General features: G+C 34.7%; 4 protein-coding genes across 10 annotated transcripts in view; 1 reads left to right on the top strand and 3 right to left on the bottom strand.

Moving 5' to 3' along the window:
* Positions 1 to 4,531, bottom strand: part of LOC104743533 (mediator of RNA polymerase II transcription subunit 25-like) — a 6,528-nt gene extending 1,997 nt beyond the window's left edge. The window contains exons 1-12 of the mRNA XM_010464601.1: positions 4,201 to 4,531; positions 3,248 to 3,278; positions 2,957 to 3,020; positions 2,707 to 2,837; positions 2,298 to 2,501; positions 2,141 to 2,206; positions 1,783 to 1,999; positions 1,631 to 1,698; positions 528 to 1,328; positions 393 to 446; positions 208 to 236; positions 25 to 93 (exon numbers count right to left, since the gene is read on the bottom strand). Of these exons, the coding sequence (XP_010462903.1) occupies positions 25 to 93; positions 208 to 236; positions 393 to 446; positions 528 to 1,328; positions 1,631 to 1,698; positions 1,783 to 1,999; positions 2,141 to 2,206; positions 2,298 to 2,501; positions 2,707 to 2,837; positions 2,957 to 3,020; positions 3,248 to 3,278; positions 4,201 to 4,304 (1,838 nt within the window). The 5' untranslated portion in view covers positions 4,305 to 4,531. The remainder of the gene's footprint in view (positions 1 to 24; positions 94 to 207; positions 237 to 392; positions 447 to 527; positions 1,329 to 1,630; positions 1,699 to 1,782; positions 2,000 to 2,140; positions 2,207 to 2,297; positions 2,502 to 2,706; positions 2,838 to 2,956; positions 3,021 to 3,247; positions 3,279 to 4,200) is intronic.
* On the top strand, positions 7,393 to 9,114 carry LOC104741248 (myb family transcription factor EFM-like). Its single transcript, XM_010462050.2, has 4 exons — positions 7,393 to 7,701; positions 7,785 to 8,390; positions 8,489 to 8,565; positions 8,675 to 9,114. The coding sequence occupies exons 1-4, from the start codon at positions 7,581 to 7,583 to the stop codon at positions 8,945 to 8,947; spliced, it is 1,077 nt and encodes a 358-aa protein (XP_010460352.1). The 5' UTR covers positions 7,393 to 7,580; the 3' UTR covers positions 8,948 to 9,114.
* On the bottom strand, positions 13,394 to 15,182 carry LOC104741249 (AP2/ERF and B3 domain-containing transcription repressor TEM1-like). 3 transcript variants are annotated; one of them, XM_010462052.2, is made up of 2 exons: positions 14,155 to 15,182; positions 13,394 to 13,860 (listed from the first exon to the last, which is right to left on the bottom strand). In XM_010462052.2, exons 1-2 carry the CDS (start codon positions 14,987 to 14,989, stop codon positions 13,613 to 13,615), a joined length of 1,083 nt encoding a protein of 360 aa, XP_010460354.1. In that variant the 5' UTR covers positions 14,990 to 15,182; the 3' UTR covers positions 13,394 to 13,612. The 3 variants fall into 3 exon arrangements, with proteins under 3 accessions (XP_010460354.1, XP_010460355.1, XP_010460353.1); XM_010462053.2 differs by having other exon boundaries at positions 13,394 to 13,663; positions 13,961 to 15,181; XM_010462051.2 differs by lacking the exon at positions 13,394 to 13,860 and having other exon boundaries at positions 13,878 to 15,180.
* The window catches only part of LOC104741251, a 2,634-nt gene continuing 1,399 nt past the window's right edge, over positions 22,249 to 23,483 (bottom strand). The window contains exons 1-3 of one of the 5 annotated variants that reach the window (XR_002035074.1): positions 23,167 to 23,476; positions 22,692 to 23,086; positions 22,249 to 22,558 (exon numbers count right to left, since the gene is read on the bottom strand). Coding sequence is in view for 1 of the 5 variants with exons in the window: in XM_010462054.1 (XP_010460356.1) it covers positions 22,735 to 22,758; positions 23,167 to 23,259 (117 nt within the window). In the remaining 4 variants the exon portion in view is untranslated. Of the gene's footprint in view, positions 22,559 to 22,691; positions 23,128 to 23,166; positions 23,477 to 23,483 lie in introns of those variants that run through there. The other 4 variants (XR_002035073.1, XR_002035072.1, XR_002035075.1 and 1 more) reach the window with 4 other exon arrangements.

The raw sequence follows: 23,483 nt of genomic DNA, 5'->3' as shown, positions 1-23,483 counted from the left end.
AAGGCTAAAGCAAGAAGACATTACTTGTTATTCATATGATCCTGGGATATGAGACGAACAATTTGCATCGTTGGTGGCCAATTTGCTGCCAACCTGGAAAGATGCACAAAAAGAGAAAGCAAAACTTATTTTAGCAGCTAACATATCATTCCTCAATGATAGACTGCTCTTTGACGAGGGGTAATAAGGAAGCAGTTTCGAACTTACGTATCAGAGGCAGAAGCACTTCGATAACCCTGTCAAATAAAAATAAAAAAGACGTTACCATCTAATTAGGAGCAACTAAACAAAACTATAGAAAAGGGAGGTGTGCTTTAAGCATTAATCAAGCGTGTGATCCCCGAAAAGACACAAAGGGGGAAAAAATGCATAGTCAGTCCCCCTAAACACACCTCAAGTCTGGTGATAAGAACAGGCTGCCCTTGTCTTTGACCAGATAAATTTCCCTACATGAATTTGAAAATGTAAGTTAAGTTAGCAGTTAGCATAAGACCACCGATATTGCAGACAAAGTAAAATGACATTACCTCCCAGACTTTTACATATTTGGATTGTGAAGTCTGCAGAGCCCCAGACGATGGCTGCGACAACTGCATATTAGAAGCTGAACTGTTATTGCCACCAAGTTGTTGTATTGCTGATTGCGTTTGTTGGGCAACTCCTGGAGTAGGCATCATTCCCCCTGTTCCAGACGAGACATTTCCTTGACCGAGACCACTCATCATGTTCTGGTTCATGGAAATTCCACCTTGCATCATTTGTGGTCCAGAATGACTTCCTTGGCTCATCCCTTGCATCGGTTGTGAAACACCAAGGTTTGAAGTAACGTTTGACGTTGTTTGAGGACTAAAGGCATTATTAGTACCCGGGCTTTGTCCTGTTTGTGCAGATCCCATTAGTGCACCCGAACTAGCCATTGAAGCAATTCCCTGCTGTCCAGATGAAAACACAGTTTGTGAAGGAGGCAAAGATGTAGCCATTCCTGTTGATATCATATTTGACATATGCATTGCAACCGCACTTTGCCCAACCGAGGAGGCTGCACCTGCCAGAGCTGCAGAGCTCATGACTTGTCGCACTTGAGAAAGATTATTAAGCAGATTTACATTGGCTCCACCAGAAGGACCAGCACGCAATGGTGGCGTCATTCCACTCACCACCACAGGCTTAATATCTGGTGCATTCTCGGCGTTGGTGACCATATCTTGGGAAACTGGTGATGCTGAAGATGTTTGAATTGAAGGAGTTGCTTGTGTGGCAGGCCGAGCAACAGACGGGATATGGGGAAAACTTGGAACTGGTGCCATAGAAGTTACAGTGCTAGGCTCCTGCAATTAATCCCAAAAATCCAATTAACAAGTTCTGTATACTTCTGTGATGCTATGTTATCTAATAAGTTGATTGCGTATACAATATTATATCAACTATTAAAATGGGATATTCATATGAGCTTAATACTAAATCAATTTAGTAATATATAAAATATTTGTTATGTCTTATCAAGCACCATCGAATGAACTTACAATTCATTTCAGTTTATATCTAGTATATAATTCGTATAAAACAAACATGGGTTGGTTGCCAATAAAGCTACCTCCTCCAACTGACTAAAAAGATCAAATAGACTTACAACTTTCACAGTAGCAGTTGGAACTGGTCCAACAGAAACTGGTTGCCGATTCAAAATAGGTCCATTGGCTGAAAAATCATACAAAATTAGATCTTCACATAGAGAAATCAAGATAGTTGAACTAAAAAAAAGGCTGCTATCAGTAGAAGAACCTGATGTCACAGGAGCTGGAGGTTGGCCAGTGACTGGAAGAGATGGAGCAACAGTGGCCCTGTCCACTTTTACAGGACTCTGGGTCTGTGGCAAATTTGTAGCAGAATGACTTAAGGCAGCACGTGCCTCCACAAAATTCTCTGAGATCAGGACAAGATAGAATGGGTTCTTAACCGTATCCATTGACAAGTCCGCACTTTGTGGATTGAGCTTTCCCTGCATATATAACAGTATAGAACAAGCTTTTACCAGTCTATAATATTGAAAATAAAGACAGCCTTTGAAAGAGCTAGCTGACAAAAGAACAGTTATGATAGCTGCACATCTAGTGAATTGCAAATAGATACGCAGTCTCACCGCATTGTATAGTGCTCTAATCTTGGGAAGCTGCTTTGGACACACAACAGACAAAGAAACAGAACACTGCACAGAAATATGGCAGGTTAGTGATTCCCAATTAAAAGGAGTAATTGTAGCAAGTCGTGTTACATGGGGAAATCATTAAAAAAAGTACCTTAGCAAAATATGAAGCAACTGTCTCAGCATCTGATAAACGACTTTCAGATTGTGCATCACCATTGTCATTCCGTTCCACATTTTGCACTCGTGGACGATATACAGGTGTCGGCAATGTGTGAGGGTTGCTGGCTGTGATTAGGATACAGTGCCTTTTAAGATCATTACTTGGTTGAGCTTGGCCGGAAGGAGGAGGAAACATCTGTGTCATGAAGTCAGAAGAAAATTGTGAGGTTTACGGATCCGAAATATCGCTGACAGAAGTACCACCATATACAGTGACAGCCATGGAAGAAAAATAAAAATTTCATTAGGAAGGGTAAAATTAGTCAACAGTGGCTTCAAGGACAGAGGCCCAACATGTATTTCTAGTTGTGTCACAGATGACAAAAGATCAAGTTTCCTACCATCAATGCTTCGGCGAGCCCTTCGGCTGTAGCAACCTCACTGAAACCACCACCACCAAATTGTATGGACGAAAGCCAATGCAAGAAAATATCAACATCTCTTGTCCAGCCACTCCGTTGTACCAAGCAAGCTAAAAAGAACGAAATATAAGAACAACATAATCAAATTAAACGATAATAAGCAGGACCATGAAAAGCACCCAAACAATGTTTGTATTTGGACATCACGAAAATGGAGCACAATACATACCGCAGTATGAGCCATGAGAATTGAAGATCACCAGTGATAGCTCAACAGTAGAAGCAGGATTCCTCTGCAAGTTTAGTGAATATATAAAGACTCATCAACAATCGAATCAGACATATCAAACTATCTACTAGCGCTCTTAATTTTTTGTGACACAATGATTTGAGCTGTTAACTAAATTAACGTACAAAAACATTTTCTTTATACAAGTTTGCTCAAAAACATTGAATAATTGTTTGCCCTAGAATGAAAATTTGAGTTTGCTCAAAAAAGAGGATGAGTCAGATACAGTACCTCTCCATTTAACTCACTGCCACAAAAAGACCTGGACAAACGCAAAGAATGCATTAACAGATGACGTAATTGAAACTTTAACATAAAAAAATTTAAAAAAACAAATGTCAGGCAGCGATCTTAGTAGTTCAAGTGGTGCACGATCCAGGAAAAATATTTTCACAAGTCTCAACATACTCAAACAAAAAAAACTATCTAATTTTCAGAAAGAAGGGAGCATGTGATGCAACAAGAAGCAGGGAACCAATAGAAAAAAAAAAATCTGAAAGTTTGATCTCCATAGACCTCTGAACAAGGACAACAATCTGCTTAATAGTCACTGATCTAACCTATGTTCTCAATATCCACCAAAAAGAATAAATCCAAACCATAGAAAATGTACAAGTATATTGTTAGTTACTCAACCAAACATCAGGAGAAGCTGTGAAAAGCGATTAGTATTCCGACTGTCGTATAAGGTAAACTTAACCAGACGATATATTGTAAGTTTATTTGTATTGAAACAGAAAAGCCATAGATTCCCCAGCTTTAAGTATACAACAACAAATATGGAATCTGGGTGGCAGAGTTTGCATAGTGGATATCAAATTATCAAACAGTATGAATATTGACATAGTGAATTCTCTGTAACCACATACTTAACACAATTCAACCTGATGTAAGAAAGAAAACACTAATTCTAGGGGATCATAAGTTAGGCTTAAGTGATTGCTCCAAATGAATGAAACACAGAAGCAACAATTCAGAAAAAAAATCAAGAAAAGATGAATAAAATAAACACAGTAATCATCACTCAAACGCGATGAACAACAACAACAACAACAACAAAAATTCGCAGCAGAGGATTAAAAACAAACAAAGGTTTCGATCTAATCAGAATTGAAATGTGAAGGCATGATTTGAGAACGGAATCAACTAAACCCTAACTTCGAATAGGGAGGGAAAAAAAAAACCTGATGATTTTGTGGAGATAGTCGGAGACGATGGTTTGCCAATAAGGACCCAACGCGGCGGTACCTTCAGCAACGACGATCAGCTGTTTCACCTCCGACGACATAGTAGTAGAAGCGTTGTGAAATCAAAACAAAAGACTCTCTCTCTCGCCTTGGAATTGTGATGATGAGCCTAATTAACGATTTTTATCTCCTCTCCTGTCCTGGAGAATTCGCTTTGTGTTCTTATGAATTTTTTTTCCTTCTTCTTCTCCGCCCAGCAGAGAAACAAATAAAAAGAGAAGATTTGACACAAATATTTTTGGGATTGGGCCAACTCCAAAATAGAAAATGTGATTATACAAAGACTTGGTCGTTCGTNTTTTTTTTTTTTTTTTTTTTTTTTTTTTTTTTTTTTTTTTTTTTTTTTGTGGGGAATGAAATTAATTTGATTTAGATTATTTAACTTTTATGAAATAATCATATTCCATCTGTGGAATTAATGCAGATTTTCTTGTGAAGAATAGTGTGGGAGGGGAGGTTCATCCGAGATTGGTCAGAGCAAAGAAAATGGAAATTGCATATTTGGTTACTGTAAATTTGTTTTTTACGTCTTCAATCTACGTTTACTGATTTTGTACTACTAACCAGATTGACTCTGATTAGAACCGGGATATATTATAATTTTAGTGGGTTAGTTTATCCAGCAAATTAGCAGTTGATATAATTTTTTTATTATATACATACTAATAGTTGATAGTTGATACTACTATGTTCTTTTTTCATACTTGTTATTGTGTTTTATATAATAAAATACATTTTCTTTTACACAGGTGACAAACAATAAGCATTTTTGTAGAGTCAAATTCCGCCGGACTAAAGCTGGATCTTCACTCTTCAAGATTTTTGTTTCCCCATTCAAAACACTCAACCTTTAGTGGGTTCGTGTCTTTTACTTTTAGTAGTAGCAAAAATGTTTAGCCATCTTCTGCTCAACTTTATTCTCTCTGTTTTGAGTTTTGGGGTCCAATACTTGACCATTAATTTAGACTTATTATCAAGTCCTAGTTAAAGGCTAAAATCTTTCTCATCCAACTTTTTACTTAGTAAGAAGTTTATGGTTTCATGTCGGATATTTTTTTTTGTATTTTCCGTCTTAAGAACTTTGTTTTGTAAGTTTATTCCAAGGCTAGCCAACATGAAACTGGATGCCCTTGCAAAAACAAACGTTATCAGCTTGTCTTGTGAACTCTTGAAGTAATCAAAGTTTATGTGTTGTTTGTTAAGCAAGAAAAAAAAAACATTCTGTATATGCACATTGTAATTGGTCCGAACTTGAAACAAATAAACGCCATGATAAACATTGTGAAGTCCGTTTAAGATTGGTCCAAAACTTAGGCATGGGCCGCATAACCTTTAAAAAGTTTGTATCTACTTTTTATCTAGTTTTCTCTAGGTCTGATTTACTTTTTTGTCTTCAGTGATCTAGTGGGCAAGAAGATCTACTTTCATATTTCGTCGTAATTGATGTCAATGACTTTTTTGGGAATAGATAGTCATATAAGACGGCTCCAAAGCTGTAGACGTCGGTCTTCTCGTTGACATGGTAACTAGCAATAGTAACCAGGGGGCAACTGGCAACATATCCTGAAATGCCATACAATGTTGTAGAAACTTGAGCTTGTGAGAGAACACAAACGAGCAACTTTCACCTGATAATTATATTATCTAAAAGAATGTTGGTGGTCTTTCGCATCATGTACATGATCTCTAACTCGAGATGATTATCACAACTATCGACTGATTAACTATTAGGATTCTTGTTGTATGTATTTGCAAAAGCTCTTGTTCACTGTTCAATACGCTTACATGAGAGGTAGAAGAAAATGAAAAACTTTGGGTGTTGATGATCATGTATTCATGTATAGTAGTAATGCATATAAAAAAAGGGCGAGATTCTACTACTATGTCTTGGTCGACAAAAGCGCCATTGGAATGTACTCATACATTTGTATAGTATCTTTCTACTATGTCTTGATTTGCAACAATACAAAACCACTCTACTATATACTGCCTTTTGGGGGTCTTTAAGATTTGATATCATTCTTCAATTGCTTCACGCTTTTGACAGCCTCTCGTACAAGTTTTCTTATTAAAGCCACAATTATTCTCGTCCATCATTTTTAGTAAGCTATCACAATTGCATAAACTTTGGATATTTTATTTGACGAGAAAATGAGAATTAAGTTTGTTTTTTTTTTCTTTTCCCACAACAAATTAATTTAAAGACTGGCGAAGAATTGGCGTGTCAGGTATATTCACGAGAATTTTGCTTGAACCTTTGAAGAATACACAAAGGAAACACACAACGACGCACACCGAAGCGCGTGAAAATATAGAGGTTGGTGCGGGCAGGTAAGGAAGGTGGCTCTTCGGTAACGCCAAGGGTCAAAACTAATTAAAGAGGAAACGCGATCTGGATAAGATCGATAATAATAATGTGTGAATTTCACTCTTCTTCAAAGATTCTCCCCTTCACATTTTTTTTTCTCCATTTTTGTTTCTTATTTTCTCATCTACTACACCCAAGGAATATTCCTCCACTTCCACAAAAGTATGCAGATTACTTTCTTTTCTTTTCTTTTTGTTTTGTTTTGTTCCTTTTCTTTTATTCTATTCAAAAATGTAATTTCATATAATATAATTATTAGTTTTCTATTTACATTTGTGTGTGTTTGGATTCCTTTTATCAGTCGATGTCAAACTTTCACATAATACAAAAAAAAAAAAAATACACAACGTCCAACATATGGAATCTATAATGGTGTACTAGTAGTATATTCTCCTTTTTCCCCCGTTTGTTTAATCTTTAAGATACAACAAAATCATGTGTATCTTTCTATAATAGGGAAAAATAACGGAAGGGTCACTACTACTACTAACTACAATACTAAAATGACTCGAAATGGAGTCGTCGTTCTTATCTCAACGTCATGAGAATGCTGACGTCATCGCCAGATGTGATTGAATATGGAAAGGAATCCCATATCCCTGAGAATATTCCCTCTTGTATGAATCATCAAACAATAACCCCCAAATCCTAAAAAATCTTTATGCTATTTTACTATTCTACCCATTTTCCCACAAATCCGAATAAATCTTTTTAAACTTTTTTTAAAAAACATCAAAAGATTCGGTTTTAGGTACGCGACGGCCCGACCTTGATTAGACACCAATTCTATCATCTCTCTCTCTTTCTTTCTCTCCTTAAAACTTCCCAACTTGACCGTCAAGCTTATTCTCCTCTCTCTCTCGTTTAGATCCAATCTCTCTCTTCCTATTTCTCTCTAGATTTATATGTTCTGTCACTAGTCTTTAGCTTAGATCTTAAGAGCGTTGGCATGGATTACACCCACAAAATGAAGAGATGTCATGAATATGTTGAAGCCCTTGAAGAAGAACACAAAAAGATTCTTGTCTTTCAGCGTGAGCTTCCTCTCTGTTTAGAGCTTGTCACCCAAGGTATACATATTTATATTTTTTATATTCTGTTTGGTTGTGATCCAATTCTTGTTTTTTAACTGTTTATATATATTCTTATATAGCGATCGAGTCGTGTCGGAAGGAGCTATCGGGATCGTCGTCTATGTCCGAACATGTTCGTAGCCAATCAGAATGTTCTGAGCGGACGACGAGCGAGTGCGGTGGTGTTGCTGCCGTGTTTGAAGAGTTCATCCCAATCAAGTGGAGTTCATCATCTTCATCTGATCATGAAAACGATAGAGATGGAGCTGATGAGAAGAAGATTAAGACGAACAATGAAAATAACGGTGATAAGAAGAAATCAGATTGGCTTAGATCTGTTCAGCTATGGAACCAATCTCCAGATCCACAACCTAAAGAGGATGATCAAGTCGTTAACAAGCAGAAGGCTGCGGCTGTCATTGGGGTCAAACGCAACAACGCCGGTGCTTTTCAACCGTTTCAAAAAGAGAAACCTAATAAGGCTAATGATCATTCTCCTCAACCGTTAAAAACAATCACTCCTACGCCTACGACGACATCTAGCTCCACGGCCGAAACAGTCGGAGGTAAAAGCGAGTTTGAGCAGCTAAAACAATCTCAATCCAGTAGGAAGCAGAGACGTTGCTGGTCTCCGGAGTTACACCGGAGATTCTTGCACGCGCTTCAGCAGTTAGGAGGATCACATGGTAAAAGATTAAATCCTTAGATTGTTCGTATCAAGATTTGTTAATAGCAATTAGTGAATAAATATTCATTTTAATTAGTTTTATTGCGAAATATGCAGTTGCTACACCTAAGCAGATTAGAGACCTCATGAAGGTCGATGGTTTAACCAATGACGAAGTTAAAAGCCATTTACAGGTAACAACACGAATCATATATGTTACGTTCTCTCGCTAATCATAGATTCATAGTTACATAATTCCATATATAACTTATACTTATATTGAAGTTTGTTGATTTTTAACAGAAATATAGATTGCACACAAGAAGACCAGCTACTCCGTCATCAACCAACGGGGGAGAAAATCAACAACAACAACAACGGCAGTTCATGGTGGTGGAAGGCATTTGGGTGCCGTCGTCGCATGATCATGCGACGAATACAAGAGTTTACGCTCCTGTAGCTACACAACCACCTCCGCAATCTTCACAGTCGGGAGAGAGAAGTAGCAGCCATCGTTGCAAATCGCCGGCAACATCTTCTTCAACACACACACCACAACTTCTTCCTCTTTCATAAATAGTTGCCGATTTTGTATGAAAAAAAATTCGTTTCTTCATGAATATTGTTTTGTAACACCAAGAATGTTCGTTCTAGATAGGTTAATTTTTTTTGAATAAACTGTAAACGATAGAGATAAATATTTACACACAATAAAAGTAAGATATATATATATTTTTGATCTTTCGAGTAAATTACAATCCAACATCCGATTTTGTAAATTATAGTTGTTTATCTCACATTAACAAAGGAGATTATACTAACACGTAAGAATTTTTTATGTTTAGTTTGCCTGATCCCATAGTGGTGGTGGTGGTAAGTAGTAACGCGCTTTCATAAACGGTCCACGTGGCAACGTGTTCATGAAGAATGGACCAAAGACCATTTAAAGAGAGTAAAGCATAATCATTTTTTCTTCCAAGACGGTGATTATTTAAATATTTTAAAATAATTAATAAAACGACCTACACAGAGTCTCTATTTTAATGTTGAAAATATATAATTTTTTCCAAAAATTCCATTTTTCGTTTGTTTTCATTTTGAGGTGTGTATGGTCCCGCGTGGCCGAATATTCTTTCTGGTTCTTTTGTTTTTTTAAAGAAGCATATATTTTCTTTGTCATTTTTCTTGCAACTGATTAGAGAATCACAAGAAAAATGATTCCTTATCAAAAAAAAAAAAAAAAACATATACTGTATTGTATTGTATGTATGCTTTTTAAATATGATATCTGTGCTGTCCAAAGTATATTCTCTTCTTCTATTTTTTTCTATTGAGTTTTAGATATTCTCTAGTCTCTACCATTTTAAAGTTATCTTATTGTGAATAAAATCATTCTCTTAAGACGAATCAGTTATTAAAAGGTAATAACGCTAAAGAGATTGTTTCTTAACATGCATTACCAAGTATTGTCGACGTTTCAGAAGTGTGATTTATGTTTTCGATTCCTATGATCTGTTAAAAGACTTAAAATAAATAAAATCATCTATCTAAAATATATCCTTTTTACTTTCATCATAACTTCACACAAGAGTTTTGTTAATTCAGCCAACCACTATTCCATCTTTTCATTATTCATTACTCCCACTACTATATATCTCAAAATACAAAGTCATAACTCATACCCATCAGGTCCATCACTAATGTTCATTGAGTTTTGAAACATGAAATCATGTATATTTTTTGAAAACGTACTGTTTTTTTTTAAGTATAGAAAATGTTTCAAATAAAATTCAACGCCTACTTTTAGTTCAGAAGACTAGTTTTTGAAGTTCTTAATTTAAATTCTTAAGACAGTGATCCATGTAATCAGGAGATTAATCATCGGATTCAAATGTCTTAAATTTGCATTAAACACCCCTTCTAAAAAGAGGTTGGATAACAAAGCTGACCCTTACCTTCTCCTAAAGGGCAAGTGGCCCTCCCTCTCCCTCATATACAGCTAACCATGGCATCACCTATCCTTTATTTATTTATGAAGATATGTTTTGATATTTGATATTTTGTGTTTAAAACTTGAATCTTTTCTTCTGAAAATGTAGACAAGATTGTCAGCCCTTTCCCTTAATAACCCATACAAATTGTGACAAAAATAATAGCATTAGCATCCACTTTCGTTAATTCAATAACATTTTTTCTTTTCTTATGGTATCTTATATACTATAGTCACTAGGGGTGAGCCAATGGATTCTAAATTACGTTAACACACTCATCTATAGCATGGTCTTAAAATTTGCTGAGATGGCAGGTGAACTGTCATTGGCTTGGGATTCCAGTTGTATCTATTTAATTAGTTAGTTATACGATTTCAGTTAAGAGTTAATTAGTTAAGTACTGTACTCATCTAAATACTACTACTACTACTAAATTAATTAGGTAATTATCAATTGCAACAGTTAAAACAATGGGTGAAGTTTAATTAACAGACTACTTTATTGGATGTATATTACTTTTATATACTCAATTAGTATTTTTGTAACTAAATATACAAATATATAACGTGTTAAGAATCGGTTGTGTTGTTTGAAAATGAAAAAAAAAAAAAGAACTCATACTTTGACAAAGATATATACACAATATATTGATTATTGAGGAAATAAACCAAAAATTGAGAGAGAAAAAGAATTTGATTAGTCATAACTCATAACTCATAAGTAATCCGTTACACCGTTATCTATATGAGTCTTTGTTTGATAACCTATGTAACAAATTTCTTATGTTTATATTTCTCTAATTAGATGAGTTGGGAACCACAACTGACAAACCGCAACAATTTTCACATAAACCGCGCTCTGAGATTAACAACGACATCTCTATCTTCAATTCATTCTTTTGAGACAATTTTCTTCTATATTTTCAACTTTCTCCAGTGTTTTCATTTGTTGATGTTCCAACATAAGTAAAATAACAGGCATGTCATTCCAATACCATCAAATTCAAACCAAAGATAAAGAGTACAATTTTGTGCATTCAATGCATTATAAATTAGTAAATTACAATACTTCATCAGACAAAAGTTTGTTGATATTGACATTGTAGATATTAACTACTTATGCAAGTATCAAGTATGCAACATAAGACGTATAACTTATCTTCTGTTGAAGGGGAGTCAGTACGTTTATGTTATACTAGTAAAGATTACATCCAAAATGTAATGTATAAAGCTGTTATGGTTCGACCAAATGTTGATAGCAAATGTGATATCAGATATGTTGAACTATCAAGCGATGAACACTTACAGTATGTCAAAACGTTTCAAGGATTTTGCTTAGTTGAGATTCCATAACGCCAGGTATAGTATTTTTTGTATTACACTCAGACTTTCATATTGATTTTGATGTCTTATGTAATATGTGGACGAGGAAGGTCAGAATGTTTCAACTCACATATCAAATTTTAGATTTCAAATTTGCACAAACGTTAATGATCATGGGCTGTGTACGTTATGGGCTTTAAGTCATGAGAGCAATGATACTCAACAAGACAACAAGAGAGTCGACTATTATTCTACTTTTTGGGTTATATTGAAACCATGTTTTAGAAAATTTAATCATGTTTTACGTTTAATCGGAAAAATAGTTTTTTTGTTTGTTAATAATTATTAAATCTTTATTTCACAATTATATTAGGTTTTAGTACTACATGACAAATTCATATTACAAGGAATTTTAGATTTTATTTTCTTTCTGCTGTTCAAACCTGACTACAGTTAACGTACTTTCATCAACTTACCAAAATATTTCAACATTACAGTGAATATAAAATATTTCTTGGCAATTGTCAAAAAAAAAAAAAAAAAAAATCTTGGCAGTGTCCGGTAAGTGTTAGAAAAACTAAAAACTGTGGTTGATTATTGCATTATAAAAAAAGCGGTACATGAACCAGTGTCGACTGCACATACATTTTATGTAGCCTATAACTTTATAAGATCTAATTGATTCTCTTTTTTAAAAACACAACTATACTTCGTGAAATAAACAAGATGCATGAATCATACGGCATAAGACAACAATTATCAACTTCGAGATCATGCACTTGTATTAGATATATATCAAATGGTTCTAAAACCGTAAATTTAGATCCCGTGCATGTTCTTAATTATTTAGGTCAGTGTTTTCCACAAAACCGTATAGACCTCGGCATAAAAACCGTACCCGAATACCCAACCCGGAACCCGACCCGAAAAACCGGGTTCGGGTTGGTTACGAGTTTGTCTATAAAACTTTATTGGATTCTATTTTCTAATACTCGTGGGTTCGGATTAGAGTCGGATAATACCCGGTACCTTTTTGGGTACCCATTAAACTCGAACATATAAACATATTTATAATATTTATTATTTATAATTTTGAATATTTCATTTAGTTTTATACCTAAATATCAAAAATAATCAAAATATATAAAATATTTTGTTATGTAAGTCAAAATTTAATTAAATTTATTTAAATTTAATTATATTTTTTCGGGTACCCGATAGTTTGGGTAATAATTGGATTCTAAAATTTGTAACTCAAACTGACCCGAACCCGATAGTACCCAAACCGAACCGAACCCATATATCTAAAAATACCCAATGGATTCTATTTTTCTAAACCCGTTTATCCGAACCCGAATGGGTAATACCCGAACCCGAATGGGTTACCCGAATGACCGGCCCTCAAACCGTACACGAAAACAGTTTTTAAAACTTAGTTTAAGCAACCAAACGTACATAAATCTTTGAACGATCGATGTTGTTGTTCTCCGTTTAAAGCATCTCTCAACCACATAAATAGATTTTTCGTATCTCACCCACGTTTTTTTATTGGACATGTTGACATTTAACTCTATAAATTATTCTGTTTGATCGATCATATAAGATATTTTCTCCAATAATGTATATAGTAAGTACATGTACATGCATAAACATTAGTGGGATTATATACTCCAAACAAATTGTATTCCAATTAATTGAAAAATATGCAATAATTTAAGATTGGTATAATAAGATTCAAGGTGGAAATTAAACACATCATAATATTTCAGAGAGGGTGAAAAACAAACCCTAAATTAGATGTAAACAAAAACTATTTTGTCTAGTTGTCATTTTTTCTTGGTCTTTGTCCTAATTTACAACTTGCCAATTTTAATTAAAAAACATTGCCAAAATAAAAAAAACAAACAGATTTATAAGAATGGAAATTGTCACAAGATGTTAATCATCGTCTGCTTCTTGGAACACCCTAACGAAAACAAATCATCTCCCCGAGATCTCTTCTTCTTGCCACCACCAAACTCCACTGCGACGTCGTTTGGATTACCAGTCGTCGCCACATTGAAAATGTTGACTCCGAAAAGCCTAACCACAGTCTGAACCGGACTAGACCGGACTTTCCAGTCGATAAACAATTGCCGGTCTGGTCCGGTAGATCTCTCGAAACAAACCACATCACCTGCTCGAANAAAAGAGAAACAAATATATAAAAATGGAAATTGTCACAAGATGTTGTTAATCATCATCGTCTGCTTCTTGGGACACCCTAACGAAAACAAATCATCTTCCCGAGATCTCTTCTTGCCACCACCACACTCCACTGCGACGTCGTTTGATGGACCAGTCGTCGTCACATTGAAAATGTTGACTCCGAAAAGCCTAACCACAGTCTGAACCGGACTAGACCGGACTTTCCAGTCGATATACAATTGCCGGTCTGGTCCGGTAGATCTCTCGAAACAAACCACATCACCTGCTCGAAGATTCTTCTCTTTAACGAACCGGCTCCACCCCTTGGTCAACACGTAACTTTGACTGCTGTTCCAGTAACTGTAACGGAACCGCCACACTTTCCCTGTTCTGTCTTCCAAGTTAATCAACACACCTTTCGCCGGAGACGGACTCACCCCCGTCTCCGTCGTCATCGCCGGTAACGGAAAATGTTTCTCCGCGTGTTGTTTCGGTATCACCAACCGGTTCAGCTTCCCGACGTCGCTCGGCGTAACAGCCTTCTCGAACAAAACCTCACGCGCTCTCGAAACAGCGTCGTTCGATGACACCGCCGTCTCCGACCCACATCGGTTTCCGTTACCGTTAACAAATTTCCGTCTGCTCTGTTCGAGCTCGTCGGCGTAAGTGTGTTTCCTCAGCATGTCAACGATCTCGGCTTTGGAGTGCGCGTCAAGAAAAGCAGACTCGGCGTCCGTCGTCGTCGGAGATTTGAAATTAGTGACGGCGTCGCGGCCGCGGAACCTCCTGGCGGCGATGTCGTAAGAAGTGGCGGCTTCTTCTTCCTCGTTGAACGTACCGAGCCAGACACGCTGGTGCTTCTCGTAAATCTGAGCGCCCCATCTGCCGTTAGGCTGAGGGACGACGCCTTTGTATTTGGAAGAAGGGAGCTTGCGTGACTCGGTCTCGACTCCGTTGTCTGAATCCAAAACGACGCTGCTTCCGCCGCTTCCCATTCTATAAAGACGCGTCGTCGTCGACGGAGGAGAAGAGAGTTTGTTCATCATCTCCTTCGGAGTAGAGATGGAGAGAGACTCTGACGTTGTACTACTGTCGTCTACAACACAGCTGTAATCCATTTTTATTTTTATTTTGTTCTTTGTCTAAGAGAGGAAATAAGAAAAATGGAGAAATGGGTTTGTGTTTATTTGCTTTATGAGGATATGGGGTTGGACTAGTATATATATATATATATATATACAAGGGAAGTGCATGTATCTGTTAATTTAATAGGATAAATGTTAAAATGTGGCTAGTAAAATGTATTTAGAGAAGAAGAAGAAAGGTTATAAAAAAAAAACAAAAGAGAAAAAGGGTGCAGAAGAAGAGTAGGGTCAAGTCTTGCAAGAATGGCAAAATTATGTTTTGTAGAGGAAGTTTCGTGGGAACTAGAGTCCAAAAACATATGGGTATTAGTGTTGTTTTGTTATATACTATTATTATTTCATTCGTACTAATTTTGGTACCTTTTAATTAGTCCTTTTGTTTCTTCTATTGTTATTTTTGGCTATAATTAGTTCTTTATACGGTAAATAATAACATACTATAGGGAGTCTATATCAAATGCATTGAGTAACATGAAGATTATAATATATATATATATATATTAGAAATAAATAATCTGAAATTTTCACTAAGAGACAACAAAAAAATTACAACACTAGCAATGAGACTCTTGATGCGTTAAGCATGGGCTAAAGAAAGAACATATTTGACAATTCGTCCGATATTGTATATGTTTTTTTTTTTTTTTTGAGAAAAGAAGTTTCCGAAAATCGAATGGTCCATACAAAAATGAAGATGAATAGTAGTTAAGATAGATATGTAAAATAATTGTAGTAGAGTTGACTNTTTTTTTTTTTTTTTAGAGAAAAGAAGTTTCCGAAAATCGAATGGTCCATACAACAATGAAGAATAGTAGCTAAGATAGATATGTAAATTATTGTAGTAGAGTTGACTCGTTGTGAGATAGAACAAAAATATGAGTAATGGGCGATGTGTAAAATAGCAAGCAAATGGGGATAGAATAGAGTGCCAAGTGGGAAAGGGGGTTCACATGAGATTTAGACCTTCCCCTCTTTTCTTGTTTTGTTTTGTTGTAATTATATATACATATCTATCTATCTCGTATTTATATTCCCACATCCCTTCCATATATGGTATTTGACGTGTCTCTTTTACATATTATGCAAAAAAAGTCTTTTGCTTTGGTTGGGGATTGTCATGATCGTTAGGTTGTTCTATCATCATATGTTTCCTACAAGTCCATAGTTTTGGTTTTTATCCTATAAGCACTTGTTTGTACGAAGAATCATAGTCTGTATTGTTGCCTTTCCAACACATTGTATTCTTTCTTCCTTTACACTCAATTTCTCAAATTTTAAAGTAACATAACTCAAAAAGGATATGTTTTTTCATCATGAAAGTGAGTTTTTTTTCAAAACATGTAGGAAAAGGATATTATATTTGGGATGTGTACATGTTGTTAGTCAATTGTTTACAAAATCATCTCTCCTACCTATTCTATCGAAGTTCGACTCCATTAAATCGTGTTACTCCGCATAGTAGGAATTGATTACGGATCTAGCCTTGTTGAGTCAATGATGACAATATATAACTCAGCTTACGGAGCTAATTAGTGTCGACTGAATTACAAACATATCAAAAAAAAAAAAAAAAACTTATATTATTTCATCGGACATATATAACTCAACTCTTCAAAACATGGATACACAGCTTCTTATGTGAATATCGTTCAAATAATTAATCATATCAATTACACAGTACTGACTACTGATACAACGTTCGAATACGCCAGCGAATCCAAGAGACTCACAATCTAGTTGACGACTAGAGTGTGACTAGTCCCTTCTTAGTTCTTACCTATGCATGAAGTTTGTTTCTTTAAGAATTAGTATATAATTTGAGAAATACATTCCTCTGTTTCTCTTTTGTTTCATTTATATACCCACACAATGAAATAAAATTATATTCCCACGTCATGAATTTCACAGCTGGCCTAGTTTGAATGCAGAACTTAAACGTCAACTATTTTTGGTTGTTTTGATCAGTTTTCACAAGCAATAATAATAACTAATGAGTTCAAATATAATTATTGCTCAATTATATGAACTGGAATTAAATATATTAAGGAGTATATCAAGAATAGGGACAAGAAGATCAGAAGAGGAGATAATAATACATTGTACATATGTGAAGGGGGAGATGAACCCATATCGATTCGTATTACCCCCAAAGCTATATTCTTGTACGGAGCAAGAGTACCTAATTTTTTTTCTCCACTTTTCTTGGTCCTACCTTTTTCGAATGTTTATCCATTTTGGTTGAAACAAAAGTAATACTTATCCTTTTTTCAAAGAGGTATATACATATTTGTTAAATAATATTTGCCATTTCCTCAAATAGATTATTCTATATAAAAGTCTTCTGTTGAAATAATATACTTATCTATCTTAATCAAAGGGTCATAGACTCATAGCTCACTAGTTATTATACTGAAAATTCAAGATTCAGAAATTCAAAGATAAATATATATATGAACGACATTAAAATGGTTAGCCTTTCAGTGATTTCATATTTTCGTGGATCTTTCATTTATCAATTAACAAAAAGCTGAAATGGACACAACCGCACAAGTATACATTTAAGTAAATATCTAGCTATATCACGTCTCCTTACATAATGCATGTAATCTGGTTAATGCCTTAATGGTTATCATCGACATCATTGACCTTCTTCTATCGAAAACTTTCAAACAGTTCCTACATATAGTAGGCTCTNTTTTTTTTTTTTTTTTTTTTTTTTTTTTTTTTTTTTTTTTTTTTTTTTTTAAATTTCCTCCTGATTTTTTTCCTTATTTTTCGAAACATATATTTATCGTATTTAATTACGTTTATTTTATTAACAAAAAACGCAAACCAAACAATAATTTTGCGTTTGCCTAACTAAAGAATGTTGGCCTGTCTCAATCATCATGAAAAAACTTTATCACTTTTAGTGGGGAAAAAATGGAAGATAAATATACTCATGGGATTGAGTACGTGTAATTAACATGCAAAAATTGCCACATAACATAGATTAGTTGAAATGGGTGGAGTTTTGGTGTAACTGGAAACGGTCGTTTAATTGAAGAATTGGGCCAGGGCCATGCAATGCAAGTGGGAAAGACAACTAGTGAGAGAGATATTATGTTTTGAAGGACGAAAAGGTCAGCAGCACTCAGCACCATCCTCATCATTTCTTCTATCTATCTGGACCCAAACTTTATCCTATTTTTAGTAATATTCCCATTCCATCTCAGCCGTTCATTTTGGATTCTTATCTTTCATCGCACAATTTTGGTATACAAATCACCATATATGGCATGCTCACAGATATATATCTGTCAAATAACAACATTATAGTATTTTTGTATTGGGGATAATCAGGTTGGCCTAACAAGTTAAACTTAAATCCAGTGGAGTCGTAATTTAATAACATGGCCTAACTTAGGCCACCTTACCAAAACTAATTAAGTAGTATTTAAATAAAAAATTAATGTGTGGCTCCCCACATTTTTAAAAAGTATAAATAAAAGAAGCGTGAAATTAAGCATGCGACTTATACAAGTATATACAGTACAATCAACTCACTGGAAACCTAATTTTTTTTAAAATCATAATTGCAAACCTAATTCATGTGATTACATTCATTCTCGAGCATCAGCTCCTTATGTTATGACATTGTATAATTCTTAATGTGATGTGTTTTGGCGGATTTCGGGGGAAAGTTTTTCAAAAATCAGTCGGCAAACTATTTGCAATTAGTGGCTATTATCATCTACAAGTTCAACTATCGAACTAATGAACCATTTAAATTTTGCATACACGCCTAATAAGTACTAAAGATGTTAGCCTCACCCTAATGAGAAATTTTACAAGAATATGTAGTTAACTTATATAGACTATCTCGATTTAGGTAATTTAAGTAACTACTATTTTTTTGGTACAGTAAGTAATAAGAAGATAAAAGGACCAGACAGGACAAGAAGACCCTTTAAAATGAAGACACTCCGTCAAGCTTTAAAGTATTTTATCTAGGCTGTCCTGAGATAGAATAGTAGTAGGTATTAAACTATTAATATTGATATTAATTTATAGAATAGTGGTGAGTAATTAACAAGTATATTTATGTAAAACAACACATGTGAGAATTTGAAAAAAGGAGACTGCTTTTGTTGACCACTGAAAAAGGAACACTATCGAGAGAATCGTTAACCATTGGGTGCGCTCCACGACGGCTACTGATCCGACCTGAATGCCACATTACTTAAACCCATTGGCTTTGCTCTCGTTGGTTTTTTATCCCGATCCGATCTTGTATTAATCATCGAGTGGAATCAATATGAAACCATATTGAAATACAACCAAAAAGAAAATGGTTTTTTTTTTGCCAAGGTTAGATATCGTAAGTCAAATTGAAACATTGTATAATAACATGAACACATATATAATATATAGGTGCGATTGGAAAGAACAACGTTACGTAACATATATTTTCTTTATTCACATCTTCGCGTGGTTAAATAATCCAATATCACAGTAAATTGCCAACTTCTGTTTTACATCTACAGAAGTAACTATCAATAATATAATTTATCATTAGGGAAAATAGCCTTAGGTAGGTGAGAATGATAAACTCCTTTTTATGATAACAATACCTTTGAAACATGTTTGAATCAAATAACATGTTTTTTCTTTCTTTTTTAGTTTCGATAAAACTCTATAGAACTGCTGAAACCACACGATTTTTATCCAATGATCAAAATTATATATATTCATCGATTGGCTAATACGATCAAATATAAAATTTCTCGTCGACAAATAATAACGATTTAATTTACAATGTTTAAAACGAAAAAAAAATCATTTTAGTCAAACCATGCAAAAGTAGGAGTTTTGTTTACTTAATCATTTAACAATTTCATCAATAATAATGTAATTTCCACTTGTATGATGTACTACAAATCTAAAATTACATTAAACACACTAAACACATATAATATGATACCGCCGTTATAGGTTTGAACAAATATATTTTGTGGGAATTATGCGCTGCCATCTGCCGACACGGTACGCACAACCCAACATTTATAAAATCAAATAAATTTATTTTAAACCAATCGGGGCTTGCTATTTTTACAAAAAAAGATTATTTAAGCAACTATGTAGTCTATCTCTTACGTCTGTTTAGCTCATAGATATTTTAGTTTCTTCTGATCTAGTTTATAAAGATAAGATTTGCTTTCTTTTTCCTGCTAGTTGCTCTCCTAGTTGCTCACTTTAAACCCTACAGATCGATGTATCTTTACACATTTACATGTAATGTGTATATACGAATCAATTTATATACAAAAGTGTATTCGTGGATACACACAACAAACACATATATATTCATATAATGTATATGATGTACATAGATAGAATAACTATAGAGTCTTATCACATATTAATTATGGCGAACAAGTAAAATTTTATTGACATGTACAGATTGACTTTTCTTGTGTCGATTTCGTAATCCTCTTCTGTATAAGTGCCAACGATCAGAACCATAAATAAAATTAGTAAACTTATGGAGTTGCTAAATGATGCATTAGTTTAGTGACTTAATCATGTGTGACAAATAGTTAAAACAAGCCGGTCCATATTAAGAGTTACGTAATACAATTATAAAAATGTAACCCGAAAGACCCGGAGACAATTTTAGCTTACGTACATCGAGGTCAACGAAGTCAATGGTTTTGGCAAATATATGAAGTCAATAGAGAATCGCCCAAATATATCTGTCCAGAGCTTCATTTGCATTTAAAATCCTTCGCATGGTTTAAATCTCAAATTTATGACACATCTGTTAGGAAAAAAATAAGAAGACAAAGTAGTACATATCAACATCATTGATTTATGTTCTTTACGTCCATTCAAAACTTGTTAACTCTTCTTTACGCTGTTTCCCTTACTCCAATGTAATTGCGTGGAGGAGATAAAACAGCGCAGAGCACCGCGGCTAATTAGTATATGTTCCATTTGAAAATCAACACTATAATACATTGTAGTTATGTGTCATTAATTTGAACGTATAAATAGAAGTTCAAATCACGTGAAAGATTACAAAGCGAAGACCATATCAAGTTGGTTGTAGACTTGTAGTAATTAAATACATATACTGTGTACGCATCCTCATATATATCCGGTCGTTGTGACTTATTATAGAGAAGACATTTCAATATATGCATATAAAACCTTTGAGTTATTCAAATAGCGTGGACGAATTGAATCCACAATGTATTTAAGCTTCTTTCTATAATTAAAGACTAGTCGTCGGAGCTCCAATGATAATATAATCCAGCATGAGAGAAAAGAGATTATTTTCATGGTAGTGTGAAGATATATTACGTGGCCTACCGTAAGAAAAAGTGTGTTCTTTCTTTATTCTTTATTTATTCTTTTTTTTTTTTTTGGTAAAATAATTTTTTTTGGGACCAATTCTCGAATTAAGCGTGTCATCCTTGCACAGGGCCATGCTAATCTTCTCTGTATTGTTCCAATCTTCTTTCTCTATTCTTTATAGAATTACATTTCCTTTTTGAATTTATATAGAAGAAAATAGTATTAGGAATAGCACGACTGTAAGCTTAATGAGAGAGTCCAAGTCAGCATTTATAACACGCGGGACCTGCATGCAGTTAGGCGATCTCCAGTGCCAAATAATTCAACATTTTTCCACCGTCAAATATTCCAATTTCAAGTTGGAAAATTAAAATGAAAAGATGAGAAAATTAATAGAAGAAGGAGCAGAAGTGTGAATGGTACTTAATTAACAGAGGGAAATCCGGAAATGTATGATTAGTTATACAAGTCAAAAAAGCCTTATAGAAGAAGAAGAAGAAGAAACAAATAACGTTTAAGTCAAGCCAGACAGATGGGTTTTGCGAAAGCCAAGACTACTATAAATAAACATGATGAAAAACAACAACTTATATGATAGTATAGTATTATCGTTAACTTTCATTCAAATAAACATATATAAACAACATCTCGAGTAGATGATATCGAATGGAGACAAGTACAAAAAGTGTCGGGGTCGTAAGAGTATAACAAAAGTCAGAACATTGTTTTTTTTTTGGGTTAATAAGTCAGAACATTGTTTAAACCATGACCAATGGAGTAACCCATATGGGTTACTCAAAAATAAATTAATCATATAATTAATATTAAACTAATTTAAGCAATTTAATAAGAACTTAAACCAAAATCATCTTCCACTAGAGAAACCTACTCAATCATAAAACTGAAACTGCTTTGCAAATTGAAAAAAATTATATGCTCATTCTCTCAATACTTGCAGTAATCATAAATAAAAAAACACAGACATTCAAATCCTAAACAATGGCATATAAAACATATGATGTGTAAGCCTTGAGGATTGAGACATACATATGGAGAATCAGTTGATGTAGGGAAAATCTCAGGCTCACTAGTCTTCCCTCCAGCTTCTTTCACAGCATTTCCTAAGAGCTCCAACCATGGATTTAAATCATCTTTAGCTGTAACTAAGTGCTTCTCTGGGATATCCTGATTGAACCGCCAAATCTGACATATACCAAGAACTTGTGAGCTTCAGACCAAAGCTACAACGAGCAGCCTCTTTTACTCCGAGAGACGAGAGGAAAAAAAGAGTTTCAAATGAGTTCTCTCGCGTAGCTTGAACTTGAATGAACTTTACCTTGTGGAGAGAAAAGCTGGCAGAGCCTACTTCGATGGTTAAGTCACTCGTAACGTCCGAGACAGGCCTGGAAATCAGAAGTCAGCAACAACAATATATAAAAAGAAGAGATGCATAACTCAAGATTATAATACTAGACAAAGAAAGCAGAGAGGATGTTTTAGCAATCCGATATTATTGCCAAGACCTGCAAATATGTTCCCATTCCTACAAGAAGTCATGCTTCTATCGAAAATATCAATATCAGTGAAGTAGAAGGATACAATTGCAAAAGAAGAAGGTCTTTCGAATATCTTCTAAGCCATACCGAGCACAGGAATCAATCACACCTTTATAGCGTCAGCTCTGGGAAAGTTATCAGAATCCTTTATACCGAGCACATGAATCAATCACACCTTTATACCGAGCACAAGTATCAATCACAACCGCTAGAAACCTACACAGAAGAATTAGAGAGAGAGTCTCAGGAACTTACATGTTTGCAAGGTATACCAAAATTCTTGAGTCTAACCGTACGAGTCACAAGCAGTTTCGAAAGATCACCAATCTCAGTTTTAAGTTTTGCAATGTGAGTCTCAACTCCTCCGCCAATCCCACTCAAGAACTTAGGTATCCCAACCTTCACTACAAAATATGACAACAACAAGCAATAAAAAAAACACATTTTAACTCAATCGAAACACACCATTCACAATCCAACCATGAACCTCTACACAAATGAAACTTCCAAGATCCCTAAGGTAACGAACCATCCAATTCACATTTCACCGAAGCAAAAAAAAAAAAAAAAAA

Source organism: Camelina sativa, chromosome 14, assembly GCF_000633955.1.
Source record: "Camelina sativa cultivar DH55 chromosome 14, Cs, whole genome shotgun sequence".
In the NCBI taxonomy this organism is placed as follows: Eukaryota; Viridiplantae; Streptophyta; class Magnoliopsida; order Brassicales; family Brassicaceae; genus Camelina; species Camelina sativa.
Note: the sequence above shows the minus strand (reverse complement) of the source record. Positions and strands in the feature narration are given on the sequence as shown.